Source organism: Lindgomyces ingoldianus (genome assembly GCF_010093535.1).
Source record: "Lindgomyces ingoldianus strain ATCC 200398 unplaced genomic scaffold BDR25scaffold_7, whole genome shotgun sequence".
NCBI classification, from domain to species: domain Eukaryota; kingdom Fungi; phylum Ascomycota; class Dothideomycetes; order Pleosporales; family Lindgomycetaceae; genus Lindgomyces; species Lindgomyces ingoldianus.
In genome coordinates this window covers 633,129-649,244 of record NW_022985168.1, presented here as the reverse complement: position 1 = coordinate 649,244, position 16,116 = coordinate 633,129, and the positions used below count along the sequence as shown (strand labels likewise).

Below are 16,116 nucleotides of genomic sequence, written 5' to 3'. Positions count from 1 at the left end.
TTCCAAATCTTTCACGCCCTTAGTTCTAAATTACCGCAACCTTGCTAACTCTCCAACTCTGCGTATGCCTACCACGACCATGCTTGGAAAGCTCACCAAGAGCCAACTAGTGCCACCAGAGCCTAGTGTAAGTTTTTGCTATGCTTCAATTCAGGGCTGTCTCTAACGTTGTAGACTCCCACGAAGCCTCCACATAAATGGCTGCCAAAAGGCTCTCATAATTCCCGTTCTTGGGATAGAATCTCGGATAGTTCCGGGGACCGCAGTTCAGTTCAGAGACCTGTAAGTTCGGCAACACTATAACGTTCAAGTCTGGTATAAAACTAACATTCAGCAGACCCATGGTCACGGGGAGCCATCATGGGATACTCAGCGTGAAACCACGCCATTCAAGTCAGCCGTTACAACCGACCTGCCCATGAGCGACATGCCACTGAACCCCGGGCTAACTAGTCATTGCGACCCTGGGGTGCGACTATTCTCTACTCTCGACAATAAGTTTGGCAATCTTCCACAAACGCACCAATCCAGCAATGGACGATCGTATAAGAGGCGTTCATCCTTACTTAATCTAGAATATCCTCCGATTGAACCTGCTGAGACTGTCGGATCGCATATACCACTGCTGCCTGCTGTCAAGAACACTCGTATCACGAGTACGCAGCCGTTTGTTGAATACTACGTTCCTAGCGGTATACCGGAGTTGACCTCGGGGGCTGTTAAAGACCCAATGCCGTATCGTCCGCGGCGTTCTTCGGGTCTCAGGATGAGTGTGTATTTTGATGCGGTTGAAGATCAGGATGCTGAGAAGCTCACCACAATTAGGGAAGATGAAGGGATGGAAGTTGGGAGTGTCACAGTTATTGGAAGCCCACAAAAGACCGGAGACACCAGCCCTGCTACTCCGGGAAAAGAGTGTAATGGCATCCAAGGCGGAGAAGACGAAATTAGTGAAGAAGCCTCTCTCGACTGCGACTCAGAAATGACCAACGATTTTGACTACTCATCCGAAGCCGAAAACAGCTCCATAGTCGTCTTCCCCTCTTCCCCTCCCCCCCAACCCAGATCACCTGGAGAACCCAGCCTTCACCCATGTACCCACGCCACTCGAGACGACTCCCTGCGCCTAAAACGCGCCGCAAGAGCCCTCCTCAAGTACGAAGAATCTGAGGGGATATACTCCCATCTTATGAACCGTGTTGAGCGAATGGACTACATGGAAAAGGAGGCCGCGGGCCAAGAGCGTCGTGTCCCTGCAACCTTAGGGCAGTCTGCAGGGAAGCTTCGGTACTTTCTTGGTAGGATTCGGAAAGGGAGGGTTGAGACTGGGGAGCCGATGTTGTTGGTGGAGCATGAGTTGGAGTGGTTGGAGTGGATTGTTGAGGCGATTCATACAGGTGTGATTCATGTTCAGACGAGGAGCTGTGTGTGTAGGGGGAATTGGGGTGGGAGTAGGTGAAGTGGTAGTGATAGATGGATGGGTGCAGGGGGGCTGGTTGGGTGTTTATATGGCTCACGCCTTAAGCAGTTAGGGAATGCTGTTGAGGGGGTTTGTATGCAACCGTGGTAGGCTGTTTGAGAGGACTTTTCTAGAATTTGGACTCGATTAGATACCAACTTTGAATGTCCCCCACCTATTCTTCGTCATCATCGATCGAAAAGATCTTCTTCAGGGCTACCCGCAATATGTCGACCAGTAATGTGACCGAACCCTGCATCCCGCCGATCCTTCCCGCGCTGTACTAGCTAGAAAGACGCGGGCACCACTCTTCCTCACTCAACCCACGGTCAAGCTTTCAAATGTGTCTCCCTCCCACGAATAAAATAATTTTCCTAACGGTCACACCTTAAAAGCAAACGTACCTCGCTTTCAGACGCATTAATCATGACGTCACCATTCTATGCCACTAAACCCAATCCGAACCCCTTTGAAACGGCATTCTTCTCAACAACATGTCCTCAAGATGATGATAGACTTCTAGTGTAGTTCATGACCTCGCCTCAGAATCCATATACGCTAATTACCCACTCGTGCAATCCCAATTGCTTCTTTTGTTTGAACTAATTCATTCAACTTTATTCGTTCAAGATGAATAGAATCTCAGGTAGGTTACTGACGCCTGAAAATACCTTCCGTTCACAAACTAGTATACTAACAAACCCCAGACCTTCTAATGTCTGACGCCCTAATAAACCCTCTACTCGACGGCGGCTACCTCCCGCACCCCCTAATCCGTCTCGGAATTCGGCGTCAACTCGCCGACCGCTTGCAATCTATCTCCTCTACCTCACTGGAAGCAGCCTACGAGTCGAAAATGAAGTATGTCCAACTCTTGCGCACGCGACCCATTGCTGTTGAAACTGCTGCTGCGAACGAACAGCATTATGAAGTAGGAACGGGAGTTTTGCAAGGCTGTCTTGGACCGAGGATGAAGTATTCGAGTTGCTTGTATGAAAAGGGAGGTGAGACGTTGGCACAGGCGGAAGTGGCTATGTTGAGGCTGTATGTGGAGAGGGCAGAGTTGAGGGATGGCATGAAGGTTCTTGATCTTGGGTAAGTTTTCCTACACTTTCTCGTTCATATCACGTGCTCCGTCCATTTACATTGCAAGCTGTGCTAACAAGACTTATAAGTTGCGGCTGGGGTTCCTCTGCTCTCTTTTTCGCTGAACTGTTCCCCCACTCCACCATCACAGCCTTCTCCAACTCCCGCACGCAAAAAGCCTATATCGACTCCGTCGCCCACTCCAAAGGCCTCACCAACCTTACCGTCATCACAGGCAACGTCGTAGACTACGAGTTCCCACTCGCAAGCTTCGACCGTGTAGTCTCCATTGAGCTCTTTGAACACATGAAAAACTACTCTCTCCTCCTCGCCAAAATCTCGCGCGCCCTCATCCCAGGTGGAAAACTCTTCGTGCACATCTTCAACCACAGATCTACGCCATATGATTTCGAGTCTGGGTGGATGACGGAACATTTCTTTACGGGAGGGACGATGCCTTCTGCGGACTTACTGCTGTATTTTCAGGAGGATTTAACGATAGAGAGGCAGTGGTGGGTCAATGGGAAGCATTATGCGAAAACGTGTGAGGATTGGCTGGTGAAGATGATAGGGTGTAAGAAGGAGATTTGGCCGCACTTGGAGGAAACGTATGGAAAGGAGGGAGTAGGGGTTTGGTGGAATCGCTGGCAGATTTTTTATATGGCGTGTGCGGAGTTGTTTGCGTATGAGGGTGGGGATACTTGGGGAGTCAGTCATTATTTGTTTCAGAAGCCAGAATGAGGGCGCAGGCTGCAGATCTGGCGTGTACTGTGTATGTAGCGGGGAGTCAGGACAATAGATATGACGATTTGGGATGAGTCTTGCGTTTGATGTCTTTAAATTCGAGGTCTTGGCGACGCTGAAATGGATGCAAGAGCTCCTTGTTCTTATTGCGGGTCTGGAGTCCTTCCCCTTGGTTATATACATTGACCCCAAGTTTACAGTTCATTGTCGGTATGCCGGTATCTCTCTCCCACTCCAGTAGTTCAATGATCCCACGGGTGCTTCCAGCCGAGGAGGGCCGGTCCATCCTTCTTCGCCCGGTACATCAACTACCTATCGTCAGTACCTATCTGTCCTTCACTTCCAAGCTTGCACGCACGAAGAACCACATGGATGCGCCTAGCGCAGTGGCAGTGAATCGGTACAGCGGTCGCACATATGGTGCTTTGAGAGGGTGGTCGGGCAGAGGTTGGTATTTTGGGGGGCCCATGATGTCGAATTCGAGCCCTGAAGACCATAAGTTACGCTGCACGGCTCCTCTAGTCCAATCCAAATACATACGCGTAGTGTATGAACTCCAATGGCTCGATGGCGGTGGTTGCGGTGACTTGCAGCTCCACTTGGCGTTCGATCAGCGCATTCATGTTCCCAGGCTTAGTCACTAGCGCCGATGTGGCCACCGCGTCTCTGCGTCTACGTTCACCTCTGCCAAGAGGGTAATGAATGTCCTGAATTCTACCCGTCGCTTCCTCTTGTAATGCCGCGATAATAAGACCGGCCATTCACTACCTATGGCACCCTTTGCCTTCCCTGCCCTCCCCTCTCTACGACACCATTTTTCTTTGCGCATCCTCGAGCGCTGATCGCTAAACGCCAGCCAGCGACACTCCGCAAAGCTCCCAGCCGCATTCACCTCCGCGGGTAAACACCATCCCCGTCTAACGGCCACTACCTCGAGCCTGCAATGGCGACCTCCCCGGCGGCAGCTCCGTCCAAGGGCATTACGCGACGCTTCCATGGCTGCTCCAAAATCGGCGATTACAGGATTATGCAGAAGCTTGGTGAGGGTACCTTTGGAGAAGTCCACAAGGCTCAACACAATCGCACCAGTCAGATCGTCGCTTTGAAAAAGATCCTCATGCACAACGAGAAGGATGGGTTTCCAATTACCGCACTCCGCGAGATCAAGCTTCTCAAGATGCTTTCGCATCACAATGTTCTGAAGCTGGAAGAGATGGCTATTGAGCGGCCAAAGGGCGAGGGCAGGAAACGCGCAATTCTGTACATGGTCACACCGTACATGGATCATGACCTCTCGGGTCTCCTTGATAATCCAGACGTCTCTTTCACCGAAGGCCAAATCAAATGCTACATGCTGCAGCTGTTCAAGGGGCTCCGCTATCTGCACGACAACCATATCCTGCATCGAGATATGAAGGCGGCGAATCTTCTCATCAACAACCGAGGTCGACTCCAGATTGCTGATTTTGGTCTTGCACGACACTACGACGAGCCTGTCCCTCAGCGTGGTCGAGGCAATGGCGAAGCCCGACGAGACTACACGACGCTGGTCGTGACCCGCTGGTACCGCCCTCCAGAACTGCTCCTCCAACTCCGACGATATACGCCAGCGATTGACATGTGGGGTGCTGGCTGTGTCTTTGGTGAGATGTTCAAGCGGAAGCCGATCCTCGCAGGTACTAGCGATCTCAACCAGGCTCAAATCATCTTTGAGCTAGTCGGTTCTCCAACCGATGAATCAATGCCCGGATGGAGGCAACTTCCAGGATACGATGGAGTCAAAAACTTTGGCACTTGCCCCGGCAATTTATCGGAGACGTTCCGCGACCTCACCCCGTCGGGTCGATATCTTCTCAAACAGCTTCTAATGCTTGATTGGACGAAGCGCATCAACGCAATTGATGCTATTGACCATCCATACTTCAAAGAAGATCCGAAACCAATGCGCGAGGAGGACATTCCCACATTCCAGGATTCGCACGAGCTCGACCGACGAAATGCCCGAGGCCACAAGCAACCTTTACCCCCTGCTCCGGCTGGCGGCACTGTTGGGATGGGTCCCAGTGATGGATGGACTGGCTCAGGACCGCCACCAACCGGTGGTCCTTGGATGAATGGCGACCGTCCCCGACACGGTCTGCAAGATAGAGGTCCCCCCGGGGCTGGCCCACAGTACCGTGGAGGAGGTTATGACCGCCGAAATGGCCCACCCTATGGTGATCACCGACCACCTCCCCCGCCACCGCCGCCCCGCCATCAGCCACACTGGGGCGGAGGCAGAGAGCACAATAACAGCCAGGGTCCACCATATGAAGCCCCTCCTCGACATGGCACTCTGCCCGCACCACCGGGTGAAGGCCGTCATCCTCTCCCACACCCACCGCGATATGGACCTGGCCAAGAGCGTGCTCCTCGTGGCGGAAATATTGACACATACATACCGAGCTACGGCGACGAGGGGCCGAGACGTGCACCTGCAGCAGATCGCCGCTCACGAGACCCAGATGATCGACCCCGTGATGGTCGACGCGGCTCTCGAGACTCGGGCCATTCTCGAGAGGACAACCGCTCGGACCGCACTAGGAGCTTCAGAGACAGGGACCGGCCGGGCGACACAAGAGACTTCGGACGCGGCGACCGACGAGAACCCCGGAGCCGTTCAAGGAGCCCCGACCGTCGCGAGAGAGACAGGATCCGAGATCGCGAACGCGATCGTGACATCTACAGGCGTTGAAAAGCTGGCATGATATCTTCTTTTTTTACCAAAGATTTCTTGATGTGGCGCACCAGGGCGAAATAACGTCATGACCGAGAAAACAGACTGGTTGGGCTTGTCATCCACATGATGGCGTCAGCAGGAATACGAGAACGGGTGGGGTGGAGTTTTCTGGCGCTGGAAACACATGTGAGCATTTACACGGCGCATGCTAGGGATGGAGCCTTGTGTTCAGAACACATGAGTGACCCGTCTATTTCGAGATGGTGTCGGCTTTAGCGTAAGACTTAGGTATAGCAAATTCTATTGCTTTAATTTTTACAGTGAGAGATACTTCTCAGCGAGTGAAGCTGTCGTAATCCAAAGGTATTGGGCATCCATGCCTCACAGGCGAGTGCATGGAAGGGTCCAGAGCGGTGGATGTTGAGCGCCCCGCAGAAGAGGCCTGACTCGCCAAGACATGCGTGAAAAAAAAGAAAAAAGCGTTCTTCCCGATCCCTGCTGGCGTTTGTTATTATTAAGCCGCTGACTGCGGCATCCATTATTGAGTCAGTTCTCCCCACTACGCCTCGACTTTCACATTCACAGCCCTGCTCGCATTGTACCACGCATTCTTAGCCCAATTGCATACGCAGACGCTCGACATGTCAGTCCCTGTTGTTAACGGATATACACATGAGTCCGAAAGGATAGCGCATACGGAGGAAAAGCATCTTCCCGGTGGCTGGGTGGTACTCAAGTTTGGGGGGACAAGCGTGGGAAAGTTCGCGGAGAATATAGCGCGGATTGTGCAGTAAGCCACCACCGCGACTACGTTCGTGGGGGAAGGCCTACTGATAGTGTGTTTAGGACAGGTCTGAAGGGCAATCGCACCGCTATTGTGTGCTCGGCGAGGAGTAATAATACTAAGCTAGAAGGCACGACCAACAGGTGAGAGAACAACACATCTAAGGTTCTTGAGGCGGCTGCGGGGAGTTACTGACTGGGTTAGGCTTCTTCGCGCTGCGAGGGCGGCTGAGAAGGCGGCATCGAGGGGCTATGACGATATTGTTGAGGCGATTCGACTCGATCATATCAAGTGCGCAAAGGACACGATTCGCTCCTCCCAGATTCTTGCCGCTTACACGGAGGATGTGAACGCTGAGTGCGAGAGCCTTACGAAGATCCTCGAGTCTGCGCAGCATCTAGAGGAGGTTACAAGCCGTGCCGAGGACAAGATTGTAAGCAAAGGAGAGAAGCTGAGCTCCCGGTATATGACTGCCTTGCTGGAGGACTGGGGCGTTGCTGCGCAATATGTGGATTTGTCGGACGTGGTCAAGTCCAACACACCTGCAAAGGGACTGAATGATGCCTTCTACAGGGACTTGGCGGATTCATTGGCGCAAGAGGTGCAGGCTTGTGGAGATAAGGTGCCGGTCATTACTGGCTACTTTGGCAACGTCCCAGGAGGAATCCTGAACAGCATCGGACGTGGATACACCGACCTCTGCGCGGCCTTGGTCGCTGTGGGAATCAAAGCGACTGAGCTCCAGGTCTGGAAAGAGGTGGACGGAATCTTTACTGCTGATCCGCGCAAAGTCCCTACTGCTGCTTTACTCCCTTCTGTCAGCCCTTCGGAGGCTGCTGAATTGACTTTCTATGGCTCCGAGGTCATTCACCCCTTCACCATGGAGCAGGTCATCCGCGCCCGCATCCCAATCCGCATCAAGAACGTCATGAATCCACGTAACAGTGGTACCGTCATCTTCCCTGATCCCGAAGAACAAATCGATCCTAAAGCGCCTCTCAAAGATGCGAGGCTTTTCCGTCCTCGGTCCTCGAGCATTATGTCACAGTTGCAGCGGCCGAAGCGACCAACGGCAGTCACGATCAAGCACAACATTGTGGTCTTGAACGTTCACAGCAACAAGCGCACTCGCGCACACGGCTTTCTCATGAATATTTTCTCCATTCTCGATAAATGGCATCTTTCTGTCGATCTCATTTCTTCATCCGAAGTTCATGTTTCTATGGCTTTGCATTCGGAATCTGCATTCTTGAGTGGGGGTGGAGAGGATGAGTATAGGATTCAGGACGATGACCTCCACGGAGCCATTACGGAGCTCGGCGATCTGGGCACTATTGATATTGTTCCCGACATGGCAATTGTTAGTTTAGTAGGGCGACAACTGAAGAACATGGTTGGTATTAGTGGGAAATTCTTCAGCGTGTTGGGCGAGAACAATATCAACATCGAAATGATATCCCAGGGTAAGCCATTCACCGCCATCATTCCCGTTTGAAGATTCCGTTTGTTGACATCCCGGGCTAGGTGCCAGCGAGATCAACATCTCTTGTGTTATCGAAGAACGCGAGGCCGACCGCGCCTTGAACGTTGTTCATACGAATCTCTTTACATTCTTAGAGTAAGCATATTGCATCAGTGGTGTTGGGGTAGATGGGAATGCATCTAAAATATTCATGCATGGAGAGAGGAGCTGCATCAACATTCTCCAAAGTAAACAATTTTGGAACTCTGAGTTTCTCAGTTCATTGTTTTCATTCTGTTCAGTGACGTCGAAGTCCTGGTCGCGGTGAATGCTTTGTAGCGCATCACACGCCAGCTAACCACCCCCTTAGCCCCCGTTCACCGTTATTCTTGTTGTGCGCAATATTCTAGATTCTCGTGATCTGCCTTTAACCTTGCCCTCTATCGTCTTTTCTTCATAACACGATAGTATGGCACAGCCGGTTGAATTCTTACCCCCCTCGGTCAGCGCGGTCAAACAACTTCCGCCCGCAGAGAAAGTAGGTAAGTAGCATCCACATTATCCAGACTGACGGTGGGTCCATAGTGCTAATAGTATTGCAGCTGCGGAGGAGGAAGCGGAGAAGATTTCGGCCGTGTTAGCAGGACAAAATTTTATCGATAGGAAAACATGGCTGCGCTGGCTTCGTACCGAAGATTCATTGCGCGGTCATGTAGAAGAGAAGAAGGTTGAGTCAGGGTAAGTTCGAGCTAATATCAAGTCTGCAATTGCCCGTTTCGTCGAGGCCGCTGCTTCCCCATGGACGAGCATCCCCGGACGTCGCCACGCGCAACACGCCATGCTTCGATATTTTCCATTGCTAACGTGGAAATAGAAAGGAACCCCATCTGCAACCTATACCAGTCTTATCTAGTACCGGCGGCGGCGGCTCTGCCGATATGAACTGGCCGGATCCCAATTCGCCGGTGAAGCTACACTTCGCTCAAACCGCACCGTTTAAACGCCCAGCATACTCTCGCCGACCGACGCTGAAATCTATAGTCTCGGCGCCTCCTGTCTTGCCTTCATCAACTCCGACTGCATTGCCTGCGACTCCCTCCACACAAACATGTCCCCTTGCCGCTCACCGCCCATATCTGCCTTCACAGCCCACATATCATCGACGGCCAACACTGCGAGATATCGTCTTCAACTCCACACCGCCATCATCGCCGCTACCGAACCAGGAATCACTGCCCCTCCCCCCTCTTCCACCACACCCACCTGTCGCACCGCGGAACTTTTCACGAGAGACTGGCGCTAGCTCCACGTCTTCGAGCCTGAGTCGAGGTACGTCAAATGGTAAGAGCTCAACCCAACTTGCATCAGCAGCCTTTTACTTTTTAACTGGACCGCTTCCACTCTTTTGGCAACTTTGCTAGCGGCTTTCGTCCCTCGGATCTACTTTGTTAACGAATTAGACTATGTCTTCTTGACAAGACCTCAAGGCAATGCCTTCGCGAGCCCGGAGTTTTGGGAATCTTTGGGTCGGCCTGCTCCGAGATGGGAGAGAGGAGAGGAAGCGGATAAGGTAACTGAAAAAGAGGACCCGGAAAAAGAGAATGTGGAAAGCAGGGAGCTGGAAAAGGGGGACACTTACACTATCGTCGCAGAGGGGGGTGACGAGTCCACTCAAACTGATACGTTGGTGGTGAACAACGCCTTTTCAGCTCCCGGGTTCTGGAGCGCTTTGGGTCGCACAGGTGGTAACTTGGACGGACGACATCCCTTCCCCAACTTCGACATTCCAAACGATCCTGCCACTAGAGAAGCGTATGAATCTGTGCGCGGTTTTCTTATCGCATATTGGGTTGCCGGAGAGGCTAAGGAAGATGGCTCAAAGTTCCTCCCGGAATCGAACGCCAACTCACTGGTAATGGAGGGAGAGAGTCGTTTGCCAGCGAGATCACAGTCGGGTATGAAAGACTCGAAGGAGTCGGCGATGAGGAGGCGCTTTGGGGAGCAAAGAAGTGTGACTTCGACGAGCTCGATCCCCGAGGACGAGGCAGAGTCACCTAAACGGCCTGCTCAGATTTCTGCTCTGCCAAGGCCGGTGACGAGTAGGAAGAAACTAAAGACACCGAAAGATGATTGGAGACCACCTGTGCTAGACAAGTCGTACCTGCGAACGTTGAAGGTCACCGAGCAAGTTGTGAAAGATATGCATGATTGTTTTGGCTCGTTGGCATTCCCGAAACTGTCGAAGTACATCAAAACGAAGCCGGCAATAGTGGCAGCTCAACTAGAAGAATGCGACAAAGCGGATGCGGAGTTCACGAAACAGTATGCTATCAAGACCCTTGCGGATCTGGAGAATCCAGCCTCGTGGAAATTCATGTTCGACCCCAGCGATCCTACAGATCTGATGCACTTGGAGGACTCGAAGAAGTACGAGTTCGAGACATCTCTTGACCGTCACCGCCATGCATTGACTATGCTGCATACACGACAAAAGAATGAAGAGCTTCGGGTTCCAGAGACCGGGTATGGGATCGTCTGGGTAACGAGGTTCCTAGACTGGGCGAAGGAGCGATATGATCGCCAGCTCACCCTACACGAAGACGGTGTGATAAAAGCCACTGAGCAGCGGGAGCTCCAACAACTCCACGAGGCTATGGACTTGCAGTCAGATATCGACTCTGACAATAATGGCCAGAGCGAGTGTAGTGATGAAGGCTACACCTACAACGCCATCTTATCTAGCATTGAGAAGGAATTAGATCAATGCAAGATTTGCAGCCGCTCAGACAGCCCCACCCTTCCAATCGACACAGCCACCCTCCCGCCCCTTCACGACTGCGACCACAGCCGCGAAGAAACTCCCGCGGAAGCTCGAGCGAGGCGTCGAGCAACGCAATTTAACATGGGTTTCAAGTCACCGGCTACTCCCGCCCACGAAATGGAAATGGAGACTATAGAAACGTCCACGAGGCGGGTGTCCGCGGCAGAAGAAGATGCGCTGAGCTGGGAAGAAATGCTAGCCGAAGCCCTGTGTAAAGAGAAAGAAAGGCAGACAAAGGAGGCGGAGATGAAGGGCAGAAAACACTCATCGCAGAAATCGGTGCTGAGGAGGGATCCTGCATTTGAGTTTTGGGGAGATGAGTGGAGTCCGCGGAAGAGGCATTTTGAGGCAAGGGAGGGGGTGGTGGAGCGTGTGGAGCGTGTGGAGCGTGAGGCGGATGCGGAGTGGGATGAGGCGGGTGTTGGGGACTATTATTCTCCGAAACGTAGGGGGAGAAATAGTTTGCAGAGTGAGGCTTCGATGGGGGATGATTTAGCTGTTAAGGGGGGGAAGGAGTTAAATGGGGGGTTGAAGGTGCGGGAGGGTGAGGTAGATATAGAGGAATAGGCAGGTTAGTATACTTCTCTCTCCTTTTTTTCAAACTTGGGGATCAAATCTGGCATAGCGCGGAGCTTCTGTCTGTATTGGTGCTATCATGATGAGACGGGCATGATAATAGCATTGTGGTGTTAGATGGATATTTTCAAGGGATATGAATGGGTATCCCCGGCATTTGTTCGGATTCAACGGACGACCAATAGAAAGTACAGTTGCACTCTAAAATACTGCATCCTAACAGTGATGGCAGAATATAACAAGGACCTCTTGGATTCTAGCACAAAAAATTGAGGAGATTAACTCCCCCATGCCGTGCCAGGTGGAGTTAATTTGTAAGTGTCATATGCGGATGAAACCAATGACGTAATGTTCACATGACGTCGCGCCTCCGCGCTGCGGCAGGTGCCGTGGAGCTCCAGGCCTGCCTAGATTGCTTTCAGAAAAAGCACATGCATGTAGCACTCACATTCCTCCACGACAACCCATCACCACCCTTCATCTCCTTTGCTAAAAAAAAATGGCGGGGCCGTTTGCGTCTTTCCTCCCACTTACAAACCCTCGTGCTAACAACGCGAGGCCGCGTGGGAAGAAACACGAACCGTCTCCTCCGACGCCACCCGGCCCTAAACACGAGTGCCAGAGTGCTCCGAGCTCTCTCGTGGAGGTGGAGATGAAAGATACTGGTAAGTTCGCCTCTGGAGGCTTTACACTGTCTATTGTTTGAGACTGATCTGCGATGCTTAGAAGACGAATGGTACAGTTGCTCCTCTTCGGAGGGCAGTTTTAGTCCAGTCAAGAAGACGAAGAGCGCCGACCATAGTAATAGCCTTCTTACTGTCATCCCAACGACTCCGGACGCTGGGGCTGAGCTGCTGAAACACAGTACGCATTCTGTGCCTGCCTATTTGCGTGCAAACACTTCCGCTTACCTTTTCAGTGCCGGCCTTGTTCGGTAAAGACCTCCCGCCCTGTGGTCTTGATCTCCAAGTTGCGTACGAGAATATCAATCTCCGGCTTCGCAAGCGCTGGCTCCAGAATCACGGCTATGTCAACGTCGTCGACACCTGCCGCTCCATCAAGAGTGAGCTTGACCGAGACCAGAGAATATGGCCGCCGACGCAAAATCACTCATTCACGAAGAAGCGTCGACCTTGGCGCCGTGAGAACGTCTTCAAGCGTGAGCTACAGTGGATTAAGTACTTCCTCCGCGAGGCCCAAGCGCAGTCCCCAGAGCTCATGACCGAATCCGAGATCCTGAATTTGTCCAAAGAGTCTCCGGTGCCTCTTGAGTTAGGCCTTAGTGTCTCTAGGTCGGATGTGTTGAAGTTGTGGAATGAATGGAATCGATTGAAGAGGATGCCGACTCCTGCTATGCTGGATGTTGAGACAGGTATGGGGCTAGACGGGCTGATGTTAAATGGTCGTGTCAATGGGGAGGCTAACGGCAGTGATGAAGTTTCCAAGGTGTCCACGGATTCGCCGTCCATGACCGCTGTTAGCACGACTGATAGTGCGGCGAATGGCGATGCACAGGTCTGGTCTAGTGGTGGCCATTCTTGAACAAAAAGATGTTCCCCTTAGCGTGGGTACGAAGTTATGATTCTTTGGCGCATGGAAAAGATATACGGTTTCTGGAAGTTCTGGGATGGACAAAATTGTACTTTCGGAACGCTATGCTATGCAACGTGTGTGTGTGGCAATGGCGGGTTGGCTTTGTAAGCATTGGCGGGTGGGTTACCGTTATGGGCTCGGCCAGGAGTAAGGAGGACATCCGTATCTAAGTTTATGATACCCAAAATGCGGGATGGGTTTATGATGCTCGATTACCTGTCTTTTCCCACTAGTTTATATATTCATGCATTCTTTAGATGGGCCTTGAGCACTCTTTGAGAGTTGGGGCAGAAACTTGCGGACTTCACTACTCCTTTACCGTGACCGAGTAGCTAATCTTGGAGTTGGGTGGTGATAGTAGGTGGTTGATTTGGCTGTCAAACTTACTACAGAGAGTGATGGAAGAGGTGCCTCAGTTGTAAGTTTGGCTATTGAAGGGATATGCACTACCTAATATCTCAATATCACCCCGCCATCAGCACTGCTTTCCATCCGTGCCGAAATAAATGCTCTTGGATGGTACCCAGTTGCTATCCAACGAGGGCTTAATAGTTATCAGGCATGATTGATAAATGAGGATGTATCTCGATGTCCTCACTTGGCATCTGCCTTCTCTCCATTCTGATCCCGACCAGCATGCTGGTCCTCCTCCGCCTATCCAAATTCCTTTTTGGTGCGCCCGGGAGAGTCCTAACGATACTCTTCACTTATGTTTAGCTCTTCATCTCTCTTCACTTTCTTGCTAGCAAAGCAGCTCAAGTACGCTCCGTCCTCCTTTCCAACCCCAACTTGCGGTGAATGATAGATACATCCTCATCTTTTTTTCACTCTTTCTCCCTCTTCCTGTTCTTCACCTTGCACCCCATCTCTTATTAGTTCATACTAATACGCTAATTTTCTTGACTATACCCGTATCACATCGCCAACCCGCCTTCACCTGCACCTCGACTCACGTCCCCAAACCTATAAATCCCGGTTATTCCCACCTCTTCCCAACCTTCACGCTTTCTTCCCATCATATCCCATCTCTTGCTACCTCTTTTCCTTGACAACACACATAGTCTCTCTGCAGCGTTCTACATCTTCTCAAGCATCACGTTCTCGCTCATCGCCTCTCGTCGTCGCCGCCGTGACGTCCACAGCTTCACCAAGTAGGCTACAAAATTCCTAATGTTAGTGTCACAACTGCTCATAATACGCCAGAACTGCTACAACCCCATTGCAAAAACGCTGCTAAAATGGTCAACTGGACTGCCGACAAAGACGCTATCGTAAGCTCATCATCCTCCACCAACATATCAACCCTTTTTTAACAAACGCAACTGTAGCTCCTGGTCGGCATCTTTGAATTCGTTGACATTAAATTCTCCAAAGACCTCTTGGAGCATTTGGCCAACAAAATCGGTGAAGGTACATATTTTTACACATCGATTTAAGGTTATGTGTACTCAAGCTCGCTAGGATGCACTCCCAAGGCCGTCAACCATCGTCTCTTCAATATGAAGGTCAAAGGCAAGGCTGCCGGCGGCTCTGCTGCCAATACTCCGACTAAGGCCAAGCCTGCTACGCCAAAGACCAGTGGAAAGGGTAAGGGTCGCGGAAAGGCTGCTCCCGCGTTCGATGGCGATGCCAACAATCCTATGGATCATGATGAGCACATTATTCCGCCCACCCCAACCAAGAAGCGCGGACGTCCGAAGGAGACTAACGCGGAATCTCCGGCTAAAAAGAAGATCAAAGCAGAGGAGAATGACGAGATGGGCAGTATTTTTGGAGGCAGCAATGCGTATAGTGTTGTAAACTCTCAAGAAGAGATGGGCGAGGCTAGGTTTGGTGGGAATGGTGAGGAGGTAGGCGATGTCAATGAGATCTGAGGGTTTCATCTGGCAAAGCTTAGCGTATAGCGTGGCATTTTCCCTCCCTTCTTGCCCTAACTTTTTTCTTCTTTTCAACTCTCTTGCCAAGAGGGTTTTCAAGCCAAGAGACAGTACAACCCCTCCTACACCCTCCTACCTATGTGTATTTATACCCTTCCTTTCCCCGGCCCTTCACAAGTGCACACATCCAAGGCGACACGTACCCACAGCTACTTGCCCCTCTGCCCTCCCCCAGTATAGTGAGACGGAATCATAGCATCTCATTCCCTTCTCAAGCTGTCTAGTCCTTGGATTTAGTTTCGGTATTTTCGAGGCGGGGTGCTTTGCGCATAGCATTGCCAGCGGTGTCGGTATTGGAGCTATGGATGGAATGGGACATGAATGAACGGATTAAATAATCGAAGTAAATTAATGAACTGAGAGGTGTTATGAAAGTTAGGATAGAGTGATGCCGTGGGTTGGTGAAAGGTGAGTGATGAGCCGAGAGCGGGCGTTGAAAGCGTGTATAGTATTGCACACTTAGGTGGATGGTTAGGGTGAAGGGGATTAGATGAGCGCTTTGCTGGGATTTGTGGGGGCTGGGAAGGAAATGTTAAGTTGTGCTATAATTCCCGGTTCTTGTTGTGAGGGTTTGGAAGCAGTAATGTGGTAGATAAGTGGAGGAATTAGGTTAATGGTTGTGTAGGGTAGAGGGGATGCGTGATTTTGTGTTTGAGGAATTGCGTTTGAGACAATGACGGAATGTAAGCGAACGAACTTTTGCCTGTAACTCCAGAGTGGGAAGACTACGCAAGGCTGACATTGTGGGGAACCGACTGCTGCCTAGGCCGTATTTAAAGGCCTCTCCTGCGCTAGAGATTGCAGTGCATTCAACGCGGGATAGGTCAGAATTGGAACTCCTACAGAGTCTGGCCAGATCCAGCGCAACCACGCTATATACGCTCGGGCCATCAACCCCGACCTCAGGATGCCAAGCCTGTTCGTCTACCAGCTGA

General features: G+C 51.5%; 8 protein-coding genes across 8 annotated transcripts; 7 read left to right on the top strand and 1 right to left on the bottom strand.

Moving 5' to 3' along the window:
- Positions 1-79: 79 nt before the first annotated feature.
- On the top strand, positions 80-1,459 carry BDR25DRAFT_340744 (uncharacterized protein; the record flags this gene model as incomplete). Its single annotated transcript, XM_033693535.1, has 3 exons — positions 80-127; positions 175-282; positions 338-1,459. The coding sequence occupies 3 exons, from the start codon at positions 80-82 to the stop codon at positions 1,457-1,459; spliced, it is 1,278 nt and encodes a 425-aa protein (XP_033551012.1).
- A 546-nt stretch (positions 1,460-2,005) lies between these two features.
- Positions 2,006-3,328, top strand: BDR25DRAFT_255844 (cyclopropane-fatty-acyl-phospholipid synthase-like protein). Its single transcript, XM_033686381.1, has 3 exons — positions 2,006-2,105; positions 2,167-2,554; positions 2,635-3,328. The coding sequence occupies exons 1-3, from the start codon at positions 2,090-2,092 to the stop codon at positions 3,284-3,286; spliced, it is 1,056 nt and encodes a 351-aa protein (XP_033551011.1). The 5' UTR covers positions 2,006-2,089; the 3' UTR covers positions 3,287-3,328.
- A 42-nt stretch (positions 3,329-3,370) lies between these two features.
- BDR25DRAFT_301626 (uncharacterized protein) lies at positions 3,371-3,872 on the bottom strand. The gene is made up of 3 exons (XM_033689625.1): positions 3,830-3,872; positions 3,648-3,775; positions 3,371-3,597 (listed from the first exon to the last, which is right to left on the bottom strand). The coding sequence occupies exons 2-3, from the start codon at positions 3,756-3,758 to the stop codon at positions 3,532-3,534; spliced, it is 177 nt and encodes a 58-aa protein (XP_033551010.1). The 5' UTR covers positions 3,759-3,775; positions 3,830-3,872; the 3' UTR covers positions 3,371-3,531.
- Positions 3,873-3,996: 124 nt separating this feature from the next.
- BDR25DRAFT_301625 (Pkinase-domain-containing protein) lies at positions 3,997-6,326 on the top strand. The gene has a single exon (XM_033689624.1). The coding sequence runs from the start codon at positions 4,233-4,235 to the stop codon at positions 6,021-6,023; it is 1,791 nt and encodes a 596-aa protein (XP_033551009.1). The 5' UTR covers positions 3,997-4,232; the 3' UTR covers positions 6,024-6,326.
- A 236-nt stretch (positions 6,327-6,562) lies between these two features.
- On the top strand, positions 6,563-8,536 carry BDR25DRAFT_255837 (aspartate kinase). Its single transcript, XM_033686380.1, has 4 exons — positions 6,563-6,798; positions 6,855-6,935; positions 6,997-8,255; positions 8,317-8,536. The coding sequence occupies exons 1-4, from the start codon at positions 6,650-6,652 to the stop codon at positions 8,412-8,414; spliced, it is 1,587 nt and encodes a 528-aa protein (XP_033551008.1). The 5' UTR covers positions 6,563-6,649; the 3' UTR covers positions 8,415-8,536.
- A 558-nt stretch (positions 8,537-9,094) lies between these two features.
- BDR25DRAFT_119663 (uncharacterized protein) lies at positions 9,095-9,922 on the top strand. The gene has a single exon (XM_033683679.1). It carries the CDS (start codon positions 9,193-9,195, stop codon positions 9,673-9,675), a length of 483 nt encoding a protein of 160 aa, XP_033551007.1. The 5' UTR covers positions 9,095-9,192; the 3' UTR covers positions 9,676-9,922.
- Positions 9,923-12,105: 2,183 nt separating this feature from the next.
- On the top strand, positions 12,106-13,435 carry BDR25DRAFT_301622 (uncharacterized protein). Its single transcript, XM_033689623.1, has 3 exons — positions 12,106-12,316; positions 12,378-12,515; positions 12,571-13,435. Coding segments are annotated over exons 2-3 (624 nt in total). The 5' UTR covers positions 12,106-12,316; positions 12,378-12,514; the 3' UTR covers positions 13,194-13,435.
- A 1,047-nt stretch (positions 13,436-14,482) lies between these two features.
- Positions 14,483-15,118, top strand: BDR25DRAFT_311548 (uncharacterized protein; the record flags this gene model as incomplete). Its single annotated transcript, XM_033691247.1, has 3 exons — positions 14,483-14,515; positions 14,573-14,648; positions 14,682-15,118. The coding sequence occupies 3 exons, from the start codon at positions 14,483-14,485 to the stop codon at positions 15,116-15,118; spliced, it is 546 nt and encodes a 181-aa protein (XP_033551005.1).
- Positions 15,119-16,116: the final 998 nt, after the last annotated feature.

Bases quoted from the DNA above. Each gene is read 5' to 3' on its own strand.
- BDR25DRAFT_255844 (XM_033686381.1), top strand. The intron at 2,555-2,634 runs GTAAGTTTTCCT...AAGACTTATAAG, and splicing joins ATGAAGGTTCTTGATCTTGG to TTGCGGCTGGGGTTCCTCTG.
- BDR25DRAFT_301626 (XM_033689625.1), bottom strand. From the start codon at position 3,758: ATGGGCCCCCCAAAATACCAACCTCTGCCCGACCACCCTCTCAAAGCA. The intron at 3,598-3,647 runs GTGCGTGCAAGC...GACGATAGGTAG, and splicing joins GCGCATCCATGTGGTTCTTC to TTGATGTACCGGGCGAAGAA.
- BDR25DRAFT_301625 (XM_033689624.1), top strand. From the start codon at position 4,233: ATGGCGACCTCCCCGGCGGCAGCTCCGTCCAAGGGCATTACGCGACGC.
- BDR25DRAFT_255837 (XM_033686380.1), top strand. From the start codon at position 6,650: ATGTCAGTCCCTGTTGTTAACGGATATACACATGAGTCCGAAAGGATA. The intron at 6,936-6,996 runs GTGAGAGAACAA...TGACTGGGTTAG, and splicing joins CTAGAAGGCACGACCAACAG to GCTTCTTCGCGCTGCGAGGG. The intron at 8,256-8,316 runs GTAAGCCATTCA...ATCCCGGGCTAG, and splicing joins CATCGAAATGATATCCCAGG to GTGCCAGCGAGATCAACATC.
- BDR25DRAFT_119663 (XM_033683679.1), top strand. From the start codon at position 9,193: ATGAACTGGCCGGATCCCAATTCGCCGGTGAAGCTACACTTCGCTCAA.